Source organism: Mchenga conophoros, linkage group LG20 (genome assembly GCF_057382185.1).
Source record: "Mchenga conophoros isolate Kocher_MC1m ecotype Shallow Benthic linkage group LG20, M_conophoros_male_GT1.1, whole genome shotgun sequence".
Taxonomy (NCBI): Eukaryota; Metazoa; Chordata; class Actinopteri; order Cichliformes; family Cichlidae; genus Mchenga; species Mchenga conophoros.
Window position 1 is genome coordinate 8,413,532 of NC_140545.1, and position 18,733 is coordinate 8,432,264.

Below are 18,733 nucleotides of genomic sequence, written 5' to 3' on the forward strand. Positions count from 1 at the left end.
CCCCAGAGGATGATGTTACATGAAAAGGGATGGGAATCGAGAACCAGTTCTCTTCAAGAACCAGTTCCTAGTAGTCGAATCTCTTGGACTCATCGATTCTTGCACTTGCACTACATTCAGCTAATTTCAGTTGTCAGCTGAGGAAAATAGCAGGATGGTTTGCATCATGGGTATGGACCTTACTTCTATTTTTATTGCTCTAAAGGACAAGGGCATAATGGTAAAGTGCAAACTGCATCCAGGACAGAAACAGCTGCATTATGCTACCACCACAACTTTGGCTCTTTGCAAACACCTGCACAGACAGCATGCTAATGCTAATCTAGCCTAGAACCCAGAGTGATGCTAAAGCTGATGGAATGCCGACCTCAGCCCAGGACGGCTCAAGTGAGCCATCATTTGTGAGCTGCGGTGAAGCTGATGCTGAACTTCATCAGGTAACAAACGGATGAGCAGTCAGGCTGCAGCCTCCATTTCTATCAGTGTATGTTTCTACAGTAGAAGAAACATATGCTTCCTCTTTCATTTGTTCTGTTGGCTTTCTCTTCATATATGTGTCCTCATCAGGATAGGGATTTGTGTTGGTGTGTGGGGCTGTAGCCTCAAGTTTATATTGTGAAATGGTTATTATAAGACAGTGTACTTCAGATCATTTTACAGAGTAAGATGAAAGTAATGTAATGAGGAGTATAATGAATTATTTTCTTCTTGAAGTAATTAAGTAATGTACTGCATTACCTTTAATAAAAGTGTTACTTTTTTGAGTATTGACCTGACACTAATCATAACAAAGAGATGAAATACCTCCAGCGTACGCGAACATTTGACCAGACAACATGCAATTAATTTGCACAAATGTAATGTCTTTGATATGCTGCTTAGTGATGGTGGTAACTCTAAATGCAGAGCTAGTGAGAACCCAATCTAGAATCGAGAATTAATAAGGAATCAAATCGATAAGTAATGTCGATAATGGAATTGGATGTAATTCTTATCAATTCTCATTCCTACTCACAAATGAGATTGACTCTTGTCTTCAGTGTTTTGCAAAAGGCACAGTAGACATATCTGGTGAGGTTTCTTCCTCAGGAAAGAATATTAACAGGTCTTATAATGCGGCCCCTTTGTCTATTGATAAGACTGAGAAGGGTCTAACCTTTTGTACAACTTTTATCAGCATATTTTAATGAGAAGGATCTACATGAAAAACTTTGAACTCGAGAACATTTTCTTGGAAAGACACATGACTGCTACCCGAAATCAAGTTGATATTTAAGAGAACAGTAAAGGGAGGGGATCTGTTATGACTATAATATCAGTTTAATCATCTTGGATATTATGTTTGAAATGGTGAATCATTAATTACAGTTGCACATCATGATGTGTAAACACATTTGAACACATTTACAATTCATCAAACATTTTCTAAAAAAAAAAAAAAAAGAGAGAGAATTTATTTTTGTTCAGTTTTGCATAGTTTTACCCAGTGACTGGTCCTTCGCCGTCATCGGCGAAGGAGACGACTGAGTCGGTCCGGAGGCCGGCCGCGCGGAAGGCAGCGGACGGCAGCGGCGGCGGCGACGGAGACGACTGAGCCGGTCATTAAATACAAGCTGTATTGTTAACCTGTGTTACGTCCCTGTGCAACTTCTAATCGTCTCAGTGTTTTCAGCTGGTGCTAATTGGCCACACCTAGTCAGGTGTGGATAAAAGCATACCTGAGGCAAGCTTCCCAGCAGTGCACTAGTCTTTGCCTTGGTGGCACCAGCCATTTTAGCCAACCTGGATTTCCATTTTAGGATGAAACCTCTTCTCACCCACACTCTGTTACTCATCTCCTTTTTTTATGTTGCGGCTTTTGAGCCGGGTCGTAACATAAGTGGGGGCTATTTTGGAATATGGCTATTTTGTTGGATCACTTGTGAGTGTTGTTGGCCAGGTGATGGCAATAACACTGTGGGGTGCTGAGCCACCCTTGATGTGATCATTGTGTGGCCATAGCTCTCTATTTTGTGGTTGGTCACTAGTGTGCTTGATTTACTGAACTTTTTGGATTAAAGTAACTTGTTGTGGTATAGGGCCACTTGTATGTGACTGTGTGGTGGAGACAACAGATCACTTGTGATTATTTGTTGCTACTTTTGGTTTTGTGTTGTAGCAGGTTGGGTAATCATTTTGGGTTTGACTGTTGTGCTCCTTTGTGTTGGTCACATGTTACTTTTTGTGTGTTCAGTGTGGCAACTTCAGATCCTCATGTAGGGGCATCCATGCTTAAAGATGCCAACTTACTTTTGAGGGATCAAGGCTTCAGAGGGACTTTTAATTTGTTTAGGGGTCCTAGAGGAACCCTTTTAAGGGAGGAGGTGTTACGTCCCTGTGCAGCTTCTAATCGTCTCAGTGTTTTCAGCTGGTGCTAATTGGCCACACCTAGTCAGGTGTGGATAAAAGCATACCTGAGGCAAGCTTCCCGGCAGTGCACTAGTCTTTGCCTTGGTGGCACCAGCCATTTTAGCCAACCTGGTTTTCCATTTTAGGATGAAACCTCTTCTCACCCACACTCTGTTATTCATCTCCTTTTTTTATGTTGCGGCTTTTGAGCCGGGTCGTAACACCTGCATTATTGTGTGCATTAAATCATTGTATAACTTTAAAAATGCATGAAAACAAAAACAGGGTGTCACAATCCAGTCACATAGTTCATGGCATTATGGCTTTGGTGCATGTGTTACAAACCTGACCAACCTGGATTTTTATCACATGGTTCCAAGTCTTGTTGTTTAGTCGCCACAGCGACGTGATAATGTGAAGCTACAGGAAATAGTACACTAGCTAGGCTGTTCATTACTTCTTGAGCCAGTGTCAGGGATTGAGTGAGTCAACGGGGTAATCCTGTCAAAGTTAATGATAGTGAAGGTTCATAGACTTCATCCTGACCTTTTTCCAACATGGTTCGACACACCACACACGCATTTGCAATGTCACGTCAGCAACCTTGAAAACTCACATAGAGATTGTTACATACATTCTTTTAAAATCAATGAAAACTTTGTAATGCACAATTTTATTATGTTTCTAATAAGATTGTCTTTAAGTGATACTGACATTGGGAGTGTGCTCAAATTATTCTCACAAAGATATATGATTATTCAGTGTTTGATGAGAGGACTCGAATAGGCGTTTGGACCAGTGACAATAGGCATATATTGTCACTGCTTTTTGTTTTACGTTATGCTAATGATGGCTCATGGCTAAAACATGTATGTCTTTTTCCTCTTTAATAAATCCAGCAATGACATTGATCAGAAAGTACTGGTTCTTTCTCATCCACATGTCTTTCATCTGAAGAAGAGCTTTGAATGCCCTTCAAGAAGCCTGAAGAAGTACGACCTAAACAGGGAAAAACTAACAGAGACTAACCAGAAATGGCGATGTAGGGATACACAGGGAATTACACAGAATGATGGAGGGGAATAATGCAACGAGGACGAGGGAACACACACTATAAATACACAGACCAGCAATCAGGGGATGGGAAACAGGAGGGAAACACACCTGGGAGACATCACAGCTGACAAGGCAGGGGAAACGTAAAGAGAACGCACTGACATCAGACAGAGACCTTCAAAGTAAAACAGGAAACACATACACGTAATGACACAACTCACACACAAACTTGACACAGACTGGGGGACACAGAACATAGGAACATGAAACGTGAAAAAGCAGAGTACAAAAACCCAGAATAAACAAAACCACAGAATAATAATAAACTAAAACACGGAGTAACAGACTCCGGACCATGACAATAGGCATGCTGTTACCACATTCTGAAGCGTGTGCATCACATTCAAAGCTCATATATCTTTATGGATTACTCTATATTGGATAGGTTATTTACAGTTTTTCTCAGTCGCTTTGGTGCTTTTCTCAGGTCAGAATGAAAATTCTCAAAGCCATTAGTGCAACCTCAACAACATTTAGTCATTTGTGCACATCATAGTAGCAATTTCTCCTTCCTCTGAACAAATTGTAAGTGCTCTTGGACATGTATCAGTTGCTTTCATACAATTCTCTGCCGTCGACAACATTATCATTTGCTTATGTCATGTCAGTCAAAATGAACTATACTTTTGGATGCTGAATAGTCGTTCCCAATAAAACTAATTGTCTTCATTTCATTGCTTGAGTCATTATATACAAGTATAGTTTTCAAATGCTGTCAAGCAAATGTTATACTTTTTTTAATTATTATTTTTTCCTGGAAATGTCCCGGAAATTGAACAATTTCTCTCAGGTGAACTTCAGCTTTCACTGACAAGGAGGTGTGTGAAGTATTAGTTGTAACCAATGCCAAGCCGCTTGTTCACAATCACTCATGGATCAATCCCATGAACCCTCAATTGGGAAGCCTATATGAACTGAGCAGGACAGGAAGGTCAGCATCGTGGAAGAGGCGTGAGGATGTGGGGGGGACAAAACAGGGGAAGAGGGAGAAGACGCCAAAATACATGGGCCGATTCCTAATGAAATTAGGGCAACACTTGTTGACCATGTTGTCAATCATGGCCTCATAATGGATGAGGGAGGGTGCAACCAAATGTTGAAAGAACCACTGGGAGTTCAATCATTCAAACATTTCATAGGGAGAACAGATATGTATAGTATTGAAAAGTAATCCAACATCTCATAATATCTCATGTTGAGTGTAGATTACTGTAATTTTACTGTAATCTGCACCACAAAGGATTGAAAGACAACCTCGCGGAGGTGGAAGAGGGCCCCTTTTTACCCCGCAGCAAGAGGAAGCCATTTGTGCAATGGTGATTGCAAACAATGCAATAAAGTTGAAAGAAACCCAAAGCGCTGTCATAGAGGATAACGGTGTATTTGGCAATATTGGATCTGTGTCAATTGCAACAACTGACAGAGTGCTCAAGAGAAAAGAAATGGGCATGAAAGAATTGTACAAAGTGCCATTTGAACAGAACAGTGAAAGAGTGAAGGAGATCCGTCACTAGTATGTACAGGTAAAACATGTCTTCTATGTATACTCTAACCTTCAGCACTGTAAACTGTTTTACTTTGTGTAGTTTTATGCAGTAGTCTAGCAATTTTGTATATATACTCACAGAACATACAAAATGCATTATGTTACACAGGAAAAGATGTTCCATTTTCTCTCTCTCTCTAAAGGGAGAGGAACCACTGCACACGTTCATATACGTTGATGAGGCGGGTTTCAATCTGGCCAAAGGCAGAAGGCGTGGAAGAAATCACATTGGACAGGGAGCAACCACCGATGTCCCAGGCCGGTGTGGAGAGAATGTTACAATGTGTGCAGCCATCTCAGACAATGGCATCCTCACCCACATTCTCCTTCTTGGTCCATAAAATACACAACATTTCCTGACTTTTTTAGACACTCTTTACAGGGACATAGTCCCTGAGAATGAGAGGGGTTGAGGCCAACTTAACAAGTATGTCGTTGTGTGGGATAATATCCGTTTTCACCACTCATATCTGGTCAGACAGTGGTTTGCAGCACATGACATAATGCTGGTTGAATTTCTCCCTCCCTACTCCCCATTCCTTAATCCGATAAGAGGAGTTTTTCTCTGCCTGGAGGTGGAAGGTTTATGACTGGCATTCACATGCGCAAATGGCCCTGCTAGCAGCCATGGATGCAGCATGGGATGACATCACAGCTGAGTCATGCAGAGGGTGGATTCGCCACTACAGGTGATATTTTCCTCGCTGCATTGCAAGGAATGGTATCCATTGTGATGTAGATGAAAATATGTAGCCAGACAGACGGGAACGTCTGGATGTGCCAGAATGATTTACATATGTTCAGCTACAATATGTACTGTTATATTGTTCACATTTGTGCACAGCTCTTCCAAAAGGGTGTTTCTTATGTTTATTCTAAATAAGTGACTGTAGAGTATTTTTCTTTTGCACAATGTTGTAGAATTACAAACAGCCTACACAGTAAAAATGGGAAACATACGTATTCAGTGTCTTGTACTCACTTACTTCCCTAACTACAGGAATGTTTAACTTTACTGTAGATTTTACTGTAAATGGCTGTACAAAAGTGAGCATTTTAATGTTAATAGTGATGTGAGAAAAGCACCAAAGCGACGGAGAAAAACTGTAAGAACACTGTTGCCTCGGTTAATGAATAAGCCCATCAGTGCTCTGTGTCTGCATTGTCATCAGGTATTCTCAAGTCTCAACAGCTTAATGGATAAGGCGCTTCTCTTCAAAGCTAGGATGTTTGGGTTTGAGTCCTTTCTGGTGTGACAGATAGTGCTGCGGAGCAGCAGGTGTACTAGGCTCAAAACCAGGAGATTCAAACTTTTCACTCTGCATTGAAAATCAGCAAAATTTCAGAATGTTTAATAACAGCATGAAATGGAGAATACATTTGTTGTTACATTTATTTGTGGAAATACAAAAAAGCAAAGACTGAGAAAAGCCAACCTGGGAAATGTGCAACATGCAAATGCAAAAGAGCATTTCTGTCAAAAATAAATGGACGCCGTCCACCCCAGGGTTGTGTTTGGGGTCTGCTTTATGCAGAATTATTGTCCCTTTGTTGTTTTAACAAATGCTTGTGTCCGAGTTGATTTCCTGATTAGAAGCAAAGAATAAACAAAGAAAATCTTTAAATATGTTGAAATGCGACACAAAAGCACACAATAGCAGATTACAGTTTAAATGAGCAATTTAAAGGAAAGAAAACCAGTGCAGCAAAATATCAGTTCACCAGATTTACAGTTCAATAGATAGAGTGTAAAAATCCCCCCAACAGAACAAAACAAACATAGTGTTCACAACACGCATACAATTCTCCCAAGAGCTGTGACTGCACCTGTGACAATAAGTGTCCAAAATCTCAGTTTACTGGTAACTATGACTAAGCATTTTAATTTTATATTGGGAGAAATGATTGAATGAGCAAAGAGAGTTTTCGGACACAGAAATAATATTTTGTGATCCACACTGTCTCCTCTGGTCAGCCAGATCCAATCACCTTCATACATGATCTAAAAATGCAACTGAAAAGACTCACATGCAAATCCAGCTAACACAGCTTCAATCCTCCCGCCTCAATCAGAGACAGTGTACCAGCCTACAGTCTGCTAAATTCACCTCTAACTAACTACACCCCTACCCTTCTTTCTTGTCTTTTCTTTTCTCAATTTGCATTTTCACACTTAGTATTTTTCAGCCTGTACTGACTACACAAGTGAGTGAGTCAGTTTCACAGATGCAGTAGTACAGTACAGAGGAGCTGTAAACAGTTACATGTTCGATGTGGCTACACAAACACAGCAGAAAACCTGCTGCTCAACAAAACACATATTTAAAAATATGAGATGATTTTAGGAGTGTATGAGCTCTGCTTCCCCGTGAAAGTGGAGTTGAGCAGTTGCAATAGGCAGAATAAAAGAATTGTCTATCTATCTATCTACCTATATATTATATATATATATATATATATATATGGTGCGTACCTCCAGGGACCTGGGTAGGATGGTGAGGCAGTGCTGGACGGCATGATGGACTGATGGAAAGAGACAGGAGCGGGGCAGGCTGTCTGGTATACAACCCTGAGTCTGGAGCTGGGATAAAACTTTCTCTGTAAACATGCAGAGAGAATTAGAAATCACAGAATTTACAGCGTAATTTGAAATATTTACTGATGTTAATCACATGGAAAATGCTTTTACACTCCCATGTCTCATTAGAAAGACACAACCTGCCGTGTGTGCACTGGCATACAAAAAAAAGCTCCTAAAGAAAAAAAAATGCGACAGCTAAATGAAGTTCAAAATGAAAGAAAAAGAAGCTTGAAGCAAAGCTCCAGTTAGGAGGGGTTGTGAGAACCTGACCTGTGGAAACAGTAACAGCCAAACCCAAGAGAAACGGAGGGTGTGTGTGTGTGGGTGTGTGCGTGAATGAGTGTGTGAGAGAGAAATAGAAGATAAGTCACTCTGTGGGAGATACAGTAAGAGCGCATGAAACATGAGGCTGACCTGGGCAAGCTGCCAGAAAAACACCGACACCCTGGATGTCCAAGACTTCTACAACCTGGTGAAAACACACACAAACATAGGGATCTTGTGACCATATAAACATTACCAATATCATATAAAAGCACATGTATACATAGTGGGACGAATACGTTTCAATTCTTCTTATCCATTAGATAAGAATTATGCAAAAGCTCTGCGTCAACATGCACACGTGTGACGTTGTTAATCGCGTGGTTTGTTTTTATCTCACACGTGACCAGTACGCTGGTCTTTTCTTACATAACCATTTCTTGCTAATATCTTTAATCAGCAAAAAGATATCAGGCTGACAGCACTTTTTCCCTCCCGAGGCCTTGAGAATTAGTGAATACATCTGTTTGGTGATCCAATTTCTAAAGCTGAATTTATTTTTAGTGATATTGACGTAAAACAACTGACTGAATATTTCTCTAAACTATATTTTCTGTCTTATCTGTGACAAAAAGTTGTAGGTAAAGAAAAGCTTTAGCTTAGTGAGAAAGAAAATGTCATTATTTTGTTCATTCAGCTTCAGTCTGTTGTAGTTTCCTTCATAATCTCCACATTTGCTGCTGACACAACACTGATCTGTTCCAACACACACAAAAAAACCTGCAAAATACGTTTCACTTTACTTTCAAACATGAAGATAAATTTTAGGAATTTAGAACTATTGTCTCAGAAAAATATATCTGGACTCTGTTTGACCTGGAGTCTTGTAGATTTTAATTATCTTGTCATTATTTAGCATCTTAGCCATTTACATTAGCATTAGCATTATTCGTAGCATGTTACTGGCTTCTATAGATTTTATTCAGTAAATTTTTTTTTCTGGGTGATAGTGGAAAGAGAAGTTTTCAGAGAACAAATAAAAAACCTACAATACTGCCCACTATGACAGTGCCTCAGAGAATAAGTTCCCTTTAGACTGTTTAGAGTAAATATAAATATATCAAACAAATAAATTATTTCTTCATAGAAATACATTGGCTGCATTCATCCTGCACTTCTCTCCTCACCTTGCAAAGTGCCGTCATGGCCACAGAGTCCATGAAGGTAACAGAGCTGAGATCCAGAACCAAGCAGTAGGTGTGCATGTGTGTCTGCGCTGGGGGGGAAGAAACCGAAGAAGCAGCGATGTGAACTCCAGCTGAGTTTTCCTTCTGACCATGATTCACCGTCTCCAAGTTGCAAGAGGAAAGAAGTGAAGAGGAAAAGTTACAAGTGAAAAATTTACATTTCAGTGCTTCAAACATGCTTTTGAGATTTTTCTATTTCAACTAGAGGTGCACAAATACACACACAAGCACATTGCATAAAGCATGGGGCTGGCGATGAAACTCAGAGTTACACTCACTGGACATTTTCACCGATTCAGTTTCTGGAAACATTCCTCAGAGATTTTGGTCTCACGCTGATGTGCCAGCATCACACAGTTGCTGCATATTTGTCGGCTGCACATCCTTCATGTGAATCTCAAATTCCACCACATCCAAACGGTGCGCTATGGGATCTGGTGACCATGGATATCATCTGAATACAGTGAACTGTTGATACGAGGTAGGATGGAGCCAAGTTTTCATGTTATTTACACCAAATCCTGACCCTCCCATCTGAACGTTGCAGCAGAAATCAAAACTCATCAGATGAGGGTACATTTTTCCAATTTTCTACTGTCCAGTTTTGCCAAATTGCAGCTTCAGTTTTTTGTCTTTAGCTGACAGGAGTGGTACTCAGTGTGGTCCTGTGGTGCTGCAGTTCGTTTGCTTCGACATTTGTGTTCAGAGATGCTCTTCATGGTTGTAATCTGTGATTATTTGATTTACTGTCACTTTTCTGTTACCATGTCTACCATGTCGAGTCCTTTTCCTTTGACCTCTGACATGAAAAGAGCATTTTTCCTTTAGAACTGCTGCTCACGGGATATTTTCTCTCTTTCATCCCATTCTTTGCAAACTGTAGAGATGGTCATGTGGGAAAATTGCAGTAGATCAGCAGTTTGTGAAATACTCAGTCCAGCCCGTCTTTTCTCATCCTACGTTCAAAGTCACCTAAATCACCTGTCTCTGAGCTACTGCTATGTGATTGGCTGATTAGAGTTTTATGTCTAAAAGACTTAATGTTTGGTAATCATTAGGTTGAAGATTCAAGATTAATAGTTACATATCAGGACAGAGCTCTAGGAGATCAATGTGTGTGTGCATATGTATGTGTGTGTGTGCGTGCATGTGTGTGTGTGTATGTGTGTGTGTGTGTGTGTGTGTGTGTGTGTGTGTGTGTGTATTGGCACCTGTCTTATCTTTGTGAACACCAGTTCAGAGTTGGCAAAGTAAAGTGGACTTGAACATGTGAGTATCGTCACGCCTGGAATTTGCTTCGCCTGTTAAGAAAAACAGACATGCATTTAACAGTGGACAGGTGTAACAGGTTACTGTAGTGACACACGGGCAGTACTTGCAGCAAAATTCTGGTGCACTCACTTTAAGGGACATTAGAAAAACAGATGTGTGCAGTACAGTAGGGTAACACCTGTGCCATCTCCTTTGTTCATTAAAAAAAGATGCTACTAGATATTGATGAAGGTATTTGTATATGTTCTCTATTTTGCTGTTATATTTTCAGCAGATGTATGGACAGACTTAATATTCATTATTGTTACCATTAAATATCTATACACATAAAGACTTAAATTCTTCATTTTAAGGTCAAACAGTTTAAGTCTATATAGCTATAGAAAAAAAAGGCTGTTTCTTATTGCTCAAATAAAACATGACCCTGAGACTTAACTGCTAACCGCTAAGTTAAAGAGTAAGAAAATGGCTGTTTGTATTTAGACTTTAGAGACATGGGTTCTTTTTTCTCAGCTAATCTGGATCTTTTGTTGGGTAATCTGTGATTCATGTAGGGTCTTCTACAGGGAATTCCACTGTATACAGTACCACAACATCTATGATGTAAGATGAAGAACATACACAGAGGGCAGATGTGCAGCAGCCACCAGAGTAACAGACTGAGGAGAGAATCGAGTGGAGGGAACAGAGAGTGAGAAGTTAACAGGAAGTCACTGATGCTCTGTGCCCAGACAGATTGCCTTGGGTTGCAGTTTGGTATTTTGATGTGTGACAGATGGTCGGTTTCAGCCTGGGGTGTATTTTTAGTAGGTTTTGGCTCTGTGACAGTTTCACTTAATAAAACCTGACCTGAGGAAGAAAACATGGTTTGTTATTGGGTGTCATGTATGCTTTTTCTCTCGGTGGGGGGTTTAGTACTTTATATCATCAACATAAACAACGGAGATTCGTTTTGATGAGGGCAAAGGGATTTAATAGCTGTGATGCATGCATACACAGCTACTGAAATATTCCAGCTTAAATATATCTACGTATTTCCCAAAGGCTTTTCCATTATGTCAAAAAAATCTACAAAAAGTCTTTCACGCTGATGTTGATGTGTTTATGCTAATTTGCACACCAGCCTCTGTCTGAAAGATTGATGTGCAGATACAAAACAAGCTGTGGAGAATTCATAATTGACTGGCTTTCATACTGATACCACTTTACATACGCTAGCTCACAGACTGCAGCCAGCCAGGATCATCGGGAGTCATGTAATGTCAGCGTGATTCATCTCTGCCAATCAATAAATCGTTGTAGCTCTTCACATTTTAATAGCCCATGACCCAATTACGAACGACTGGATTATTAACCCTCGTCCTACAGACATATTTTACACATCTGGACACAAGGAATACTTCGCCTTAAGGAGCAAATATAAAGGGTGTGTAAAACTGAAGCTGATCAGAAAGAAGCTTAAATCACAGAGAGATGCTGAAGGAGGAGAAACCCCAAATAAAAGTGTAACAAGAAGTCTGAAGAGAGTTTAAATTCAGTCAGTTCTGCAGCTGTGTAGTGAAACCTCATTTATACTCTGACCTTATAAGAATTTCAAAGAATCTCTTCTTTAGATCAACGACCGTCATGTTCTCAACGTTTATAGTCACTTGGAAAAGATTTCAAAGTTAAAACTGTAACAAAACAGAACAGGGACTGCACTGGGGTTGTGTTTTAATGATTTTCTGATTATTTCTTTTCTTTGATGTTGTGAGATGGATTTATATTTTTCTGAAGTTTACCTCAAGGTAGAGCTCCACATCTCTGTAACAGTCTGTACCAGGAATGTGACCCAAAACAACGGTGGTGGAGCTGGAAGATGAGGACAAGATGAAAAGTGTGAGAGAGACAGAGGGGAATACTGATGAGTGCACAAGTCGTCCTGAGTCCTGAGGGGGGAGAGAAACAGACAGTGGAACCATTTAAACCATATAAAAGTATGTGAAGCAATGACTTTGTGAAAACATAATAAATGTTGGCAGGGACTTTTGGATTTTCACTCCAAAATAAATACAGTGATCTTTTTTTCTTTTGGTCCAAAATGCTCCATGTAAGGTTTGTAAAATCACATTCACTGACTGTTGTGTCCTGTAAAGGAGTGTGACCAGAGAGAAGACGACAGCCACAGCCAGACCCAGATCCAGGTTAAAAATGAAGGTGGAAGTCAGTGACACTATCCACACGAGCTAAAGGAACGCAGGGAGAAGAGAGGGAAAATTCCTGGATCAGTCCCGGAATGGTGTTTGTAGCTGTTTCTGTGCTATGATTAATGATGTGTGTGCGCCAAGCCCACCAGGTCTAATCTGTCAGATTTCCAGAGCAGACGCACATCTCTGAACTGAGCCAGTATGCCCTGAAGGTTCACCACGATAATCACTGCCAGCACTGCCTGGTACACACAGCAAACCATTACCCAACATTGGCTCAGACACGTGAATCACCCTGGCGATCGTTTCCATGCTTTAGGGAAAGTAAAGGTGTCTTAGCGCTACGAGACATTGACTCACCTCATTTCATGTCCTGTAATCACGTGTAAACTTGCCAGAAAGAAGTTCTTACTTATCATCAAAATAATACTAAAAACTTTAAATATTCCATTTCTCTGTTGCTGTCTGGAAAACGTGACTGCCATGGGTGAGAGTCTGGTGATTTGAACTCTAGCTGTAAGAGCTTGTATAATAAACATTAATAATACCTGTTATGTTAGATTCGCTTTACCTTTGGCAGCTGCTCAAAGAGATAACCAATCTCCAACAAGACTGTCAGAATCAACAGAGCTGACACCAGACCAGCCATCTAAAAATATGAACAAAAAGAACACCGCAAGCAAAGAAGAAAATGACTTACAGCACATTATGAGACTCATAATGTTTTAGTAGGTGCTATTTTAGCCTGATTAAAAATGTGTTTAGCTGAAGGGAGCTGGACTTCTGAAAAAGATAATTGACCTGTGTTTTGACACCGATGCTTTCCTGGACCATGCTGCGAGAAAAGGAGCAGCTGACAGCAAAGCACTGAAACATCGCTCCAATGGTGTTACACAGACCCAGCGCCAGCAGGTCCTGAGGCAGGGACATACAGCTGAGTCCACATCTTTAAATGGCTAAATGACTAGCTACATCACATTTATCACTTATATTTGATTTCTACATGTTCTGTATCTACAGTACATCACCCTACTCTTCATTTTTGCCCTGCCCTGGGTTGCACGGGCAGAAAACTCTGACTTACTCTCAGTCGTCTCTACAGCAGATTTAACAATGAGGCTAAAAAAGGAAGTAGTTGCAGTGAATTGTTCAAAGAAGATTCATCCAGGAAAGTCAGACAAACTTCAAAAAAAGAGTTTGAAGGGAATCAAAGCTGAGGTTCAGCAAGTGTGCCTACATTTGCAGAAATCTGGGGACACCACTTTAATTTCCAGAAGGCACTGGAAGTGCAGTTTCATTAAAACACCTTTAATTAACTTTACTTCTCTCAGTTTCTCTGCACGATATTGAAACAAATAACAGAGTATGTATTTTCTGATCTGAGTTAAACTGTTATTGGGGTGAATGTACCTGACTCGGGTCCACACAGTAGCCATGTTTGTTGGCAAACATTGAGCCCATGGCTGAGAGGAAACTGAAGCCAATCAAAGCCAAGGACAGAGCTGGAATGAAAAGCTCTCTGGACTGAGACAAGGAGGGAAGAGCTGGGGGAGACAGGCTGGAGAGGAGCAGGAGGAGGAGGAGAGGTTCTTTGACTCAGTGACTAAGATATTATTAAAAGGAAAGAAATTATAATATTCAGTATTATAAAGAATTATGACTACCTTGTGAATTATTCATCATAACACAGCATTTTCTTAAAGCTATCAGGTGTGACAAAGCTAGCAGCACATTTGCAACATGACAACAAAAGCATGAAGAACTGATACTTTTCTTCTCATAGAAATATTTGTGAGCTACAGTTTAGATGTTAGTGTCATTTTCTTTGCATGATATTAACACTTTAAAGCTAATAGGTAAATAAAAGCAGCATAATGTCTTTTTCTGCCATAAATCTACTTGACTCACTTTGAGTTAGAGAGAATTACATTTTTCTGGAGTCACATTAAACTGATTCATTTCAGACCATTTTTCTAAAAGGATTTTTCAGAGTCTTTTTGTTGCTTTTGTGTTGGAGGGAATATTACATTTGACAGTTAGAAGTTAGCATTTCCAGCTTGACAATCATTGACAATCGTGACTATTTGATTTTTTTTTTTTTAAAAAAAAGAAGCAAATCTAAATGACTAAAGCAAACAAACAATAACCCAGTTCTACTGACCCACTGGGTATGTGTCCCACCACCTGGACTCTGTGCTGTCCAGCCAGATCCATCTGTACTGACAGGAGGGTGCTGAGAACAATCTATGAGAGAAAAGCAGTGGAAGTGACATTTTCTGCACTGAATGTTCACTTTGGAAAAGAAGAATATAAAGTAATCTGCATCCTAATATCACATAAATCGGCCAGTTCAAGTACACACTGACATAAACAGATAACTGATAAAACTAGCCTTTGTCTTAAAGCTTTTTCCCCCATGATATACTACAAAACCTACAATTGTATATAACTGAAAACATGAAGCATAAAAAACGTCGGGAGTTCTTTTGCACGCAGTACGTTTTTTACCTCTCTCGCTCTCTTTTTTTGTTATAAAATTAAATAGCTGTGTAATTACATAGCTGTAACTACATTAAAAAATGTTACAGTAATCCTTAATTGAAATCTTTAAATTACTTGAAGAACTGAGAAGCAGTACAAACAAACAAATTCAATTCTTATCAACACATCAGACAAGAGAATGATGATTAACCAGTGTCCAGGTGCACATATTTGCTGTATGTGGAGAATCGTGGCTTTGGAGATTAAAAACAGATTATTATATAATTATGAGTCATTCATCAGTTCATCACCGTGGCATCTGTCCATCTGGGTGCATCTTATGGACATGAGTCTACTGTTTATGTGTTTGTGTGTGTGCGTGTGTGTGCGTGTGTGTCTGTGTGTGTTTCACCAGTATAAGCTCCCATGGTATGGCGACAGGCAGTTTGTTCTTAAACCGCTCATTCAGCAGTTTGCCTCCGATGAGCATCAGCAAAGAAACCAAAGAGACTAACAGAGTTCCTGTTACAGCATTGGTCACTCCATACAGAACATCTATGAAAGTCTGCAAGACACACACACAAAACTTCCAGCTGCACTTTCAAATTATAGGACCTGCTTTAATAACGCAGCAGGAAACTGCATTTGCTCTTACGGCCACCTGAGGTAGCTCCAGAAGAATATACTCACATGTCCAAATGCCCAACTAAATGGTTTTCACATTTTCAGATTCATGTGCTCTAGTGCACATCAAACCTTACAGTTCAGTGGCTCTGGAGGAAATCAACCACCTGCAAAGTGCTGATAAAACACCCTGACACTTAAGAAGTGCAATACTGTCAGTGTAGAGGTGACACGATGTGTCTTTGAAGGAGTTTAATTTGCACCACGTAGTGCCAAAGAAAAAGAAAGTAATTTACAGCCACGGCCCATGCAGTTAGGAGGTATCATTAGATTATTTCTTTATTCCTGATAAAAAAAAAGTTCACAGAGAGGTTTTTTTACATGAAGTCTAGAAAAAAGGATGATGCTCTCCTTTGTTTCTTGTTTCTGGACTTACTTATTTCAGCTCAAAGGTGGCGTGCCTGAATGTGTGCATGATAGTGCAGCTGTTTCAACTGACCCTAGGTGAAGCCAGCAGTCCAGTATGTTTCTGTACTGGTGCTCCTGTCATTAGCGGCAGCTGTACGATGATCATGTGCAGGGCGGCTGCTGTGGTGTAGGCTCTGATTACAGGATCCGACAGCCAGCGGCACACAACACCTCCCCGCAGCAGGTACAAAAGGAGCTAAAGACACACAAACGCAGACACAAGAAGGTTTAGTATTTCCATTTTGACTGAGTGCCACTCTAGTCTTAATTAATTAAAAATAAATGAATGGTAGTTTACAAAATATCAGAATCACAATTCTGGATGTGTGTGTGTGTGTGTGTGTGTGTGTGTGTGTGTGTGTGTGTGTGTGTGTGTGTGTGTGCGTACTTGTATTAGGCCACAAAGGAAGGTGACTTGCACCGTTACGTTTACTTTGGCTGCTTCAACAGCTGCTTCATCACCGTCGCTAAGCAACTCCACATTAGCTGTCACAGTCCCAATCATGATGGACAGGACAGCAAAGGTACCTGTCACACACACACACACACACACACACACACACACACACACACACACACACACACACACAGAGCAGCAGAACTAGTTTACTCTTTCCTGAAGTATCTTTAGTTACTGAATTAGGCTTTATTTAGTAAAATGATTGAATAAGAAAAATACTTTTTAAACGATTAAATTTTTTTTTTTGTAACAGAAAAAATTCCTAATAGATTTTCAGAGGTGCTCATGGAAACGTCACTGTATGGAATGACTGTAGGAAAATCCAGAAAAGCGTCAAATGTAAGAATCACCGATGGAGAGGTGTCTGGAAGTGCCAAAGATGAAGTAGACGATCAGAGGATAAAGAGAAGCGTACAGACCAAATGCTGGAGGAATTCCTGCCAACATGGCATTGGCCATACCTGGAAAAGAATAAAGGAGGCGGCTGTGCAAATCAGAGTTGAATAAATCTGTGGATAATATAGGTGCCAATTTTCACATTTACACTCATTCTAAACCCTTCAGCAAATTTGAATGAAACTGGGTTCATATGAAGTCTGATATGAACTTGAAATTATAAATCTTAGCTCAATTTGACACTTTGTCTGTAATGCTGCAAAGCAAAGTTATATGTTTTTAAATTATTTCCTTTCACAATGTGCTGTGACCTCTAGAATTGGCAGTTGCAGTTTCCATTTTGAAATAATTAAAACGTGTGGCCAGGCTTACATATTTATCCAATGAAAGCAATGTTTCTCTGCATCACAACCTCCCACCTACACACTACACCTTAACCTTACAGGCTGTAAAATGCAGAAACTTAAATATGATTGTGAATTAGTTATTTTAGATGTTATATTTGGATTCAGCATATTAAAATGCACAAGAAAGAAACAGCTCACTTAAGTGCTTAAATTAAGGTTAGGGCCACAAAGTTGCCACAAAGATCTACGTGAAAGTTTGATGGATTTAATAATTTATTGTTGGTTAAAGATTATTATAGTTCTTTAGTCTTTATCAATCAAAGTCATATTGTAAATCTTAATGCGATAAGGGAGGGGAATGAAGCCTTTATAGATTTGTGAGTGAAGGTATTGTGGCAGACTGTAGTTCAGACTCTTTTGTGACTTTTATGATACTCTTATCTGTTGCTGTAGCCTAACCCTGGGGTAGATGCATGATCCCAACGCTGATGCCAGACACCAGATCTCCGACGGCGTTGTGTCTAACGGAGTAATGAGGGAGCCATGACAGGACGGGAATAACCTCCAGCACGAAGCTTTTTATCCTGGAACCAGAACACCTGGAGGAAAACACGCACAAGCTATCAGCTATAGAGCCTCAGATAAACACAGCTGGGTCAAACGCAGTAAGGCCAAAAAATGTTATCCTTTGACTCACCGACATTGTGACTTTACCCTCTCCGAAAGTGACAGACACTTCTTTTCTAGCCTCTGCCCGAGGAGATCCAGCTGTGCTTCGTCCAGGGCGTGTGCGAGAACAAGCTGCCTGGAGCGTGGCCGGTCATTTTGCTCAACGCTGTCCATCTGAAATAACTGTGGAAGATTACTGAGAGCACAGTGAAGTTTCATTCTGCCTGCGTTTGAACACTGTGTGTTTGTTTAATGTGCCTCGCTGACCTGTTTTCATGTGTGCTAAATCTGTGAATAAAGTCACATGACAAAAGCGAAAAGAAGTGCTTCTTCAGGAAAACTTAAACAAATTAAAGCAGTGAATGAAAAAAGACTTACTTAATCTCTATCAGCAAGAAGCCGCATTATTACAAAGAGATCACTTGGGTGACAGTGAGAGTGCATGTATTAGGGTAACGCACACACACACAAGCTTTCACAAGCTTTCACACACTTTCACACGCTTTTACACGTGAGTCACGGAAAGTGGAAAAGAGCCTTGAACTCTGGACATTACAGTTAGTTTACAGCCCCTTTCTCCTCCCATTCACCAGCTCATTCAGTACCTCTGAATGCCTCTATTATTCCAGCTCAGCTTCCACAGACTCACGTGTGTGTGTGTGTGTGTGTGTGTGTGTGTGTGTGTGTG

The 18,733-nt window shown here is 40.2% G+C and overlaps 1 protein-coding gene across 5 annotated transcripts; it reads right to left on the bottom strand.

The window, feature by feature from the left end:
* Positions 1-1,113: 1,113 nt before the first annotated feature.
* slc26a6.1 (solute carrier family 26 member 6, tandem duplicate 1) lies at positions 1,114-18,559 on the bottom strand. 5 transcript variants are annotated; one of them, XM_085259588.1, is made up of 19 exons: positions 18,424-18,559; positions 18,074-18,219; positions 17,836-17,975; positions 16,984-17,094; positions 16,562-16,701; positions 16,205-16,369; positions 15,494-15,646; positions 14,762-14,844; positions 14,011-14,158; positions 13,402-13,515; positions 13,172-13,249; positions 12,747-12,842; positions 12,533-12,639; positions 12,196-12,265; positions 10,354-10,443; positions 9,083-9,244; positions 8,046-8,100; positions 7,524-7,648; positions 1,114-6,636 (listed from the first exon to the last, which is right to left on the bottom strand). In XM_085259588.1, the coding sequence occupies exons 2-19, from the start codon at positions 18,217-18,219 to the stop codon at positions 6,607-6,609; spliced, it is 2,013 nt and encodes a 670-aa protein (XP_085115714.1). In that variant the 5' UTR covers positions 18,424-18,559; the 3' UTR covers positions 1,114-6,606. The 5 variants fall into 5 exon arrangements, 4 of the variants coding, with proteins under 4 accessions (XP_085115714.1, XP_085115715.1, XP_085115713.1 ...); XM_085259589.1 differs by having other exon boundaries at positions 18,074-18,228; positions 18,424-18,508; XM_085259587.1 differs by lacking the exon at positions 18,424-18,559 and having other exon boundaries at positions 18,074-18,299.
* Positions 18,560-18,733: the final 174 nt, after the last annotated feature.

What these genes read in the sequence shown, in the direction of transcription:
- slc26a6.1 (XM_085259587.1), bottom strand. Translation starts at nt 18,264, where the DNA reads ATGAAACTTCACTGTGCTCTCAGTAATCTTCCACAGTTATTTCAGATG. An exon ending in TCTTTGAGCAGCTGCCAAAG is followed by an intron (nt 12,843 to 13,171) that starts GTAAAGCGAATC and finishes TGTGTGTACCAG; the next exon opens with GCAGTGCTGGCAGTGATTAT. An exon ending in CCATGACGGCACTTTGCAAG is followed by an intron (nt 8,101 to 9,082) that starts GTGAGGAGAGAA and finishes TGTTTTCACCAG; the next exon opens with GTTGTAGAAGTCTTGGACAT.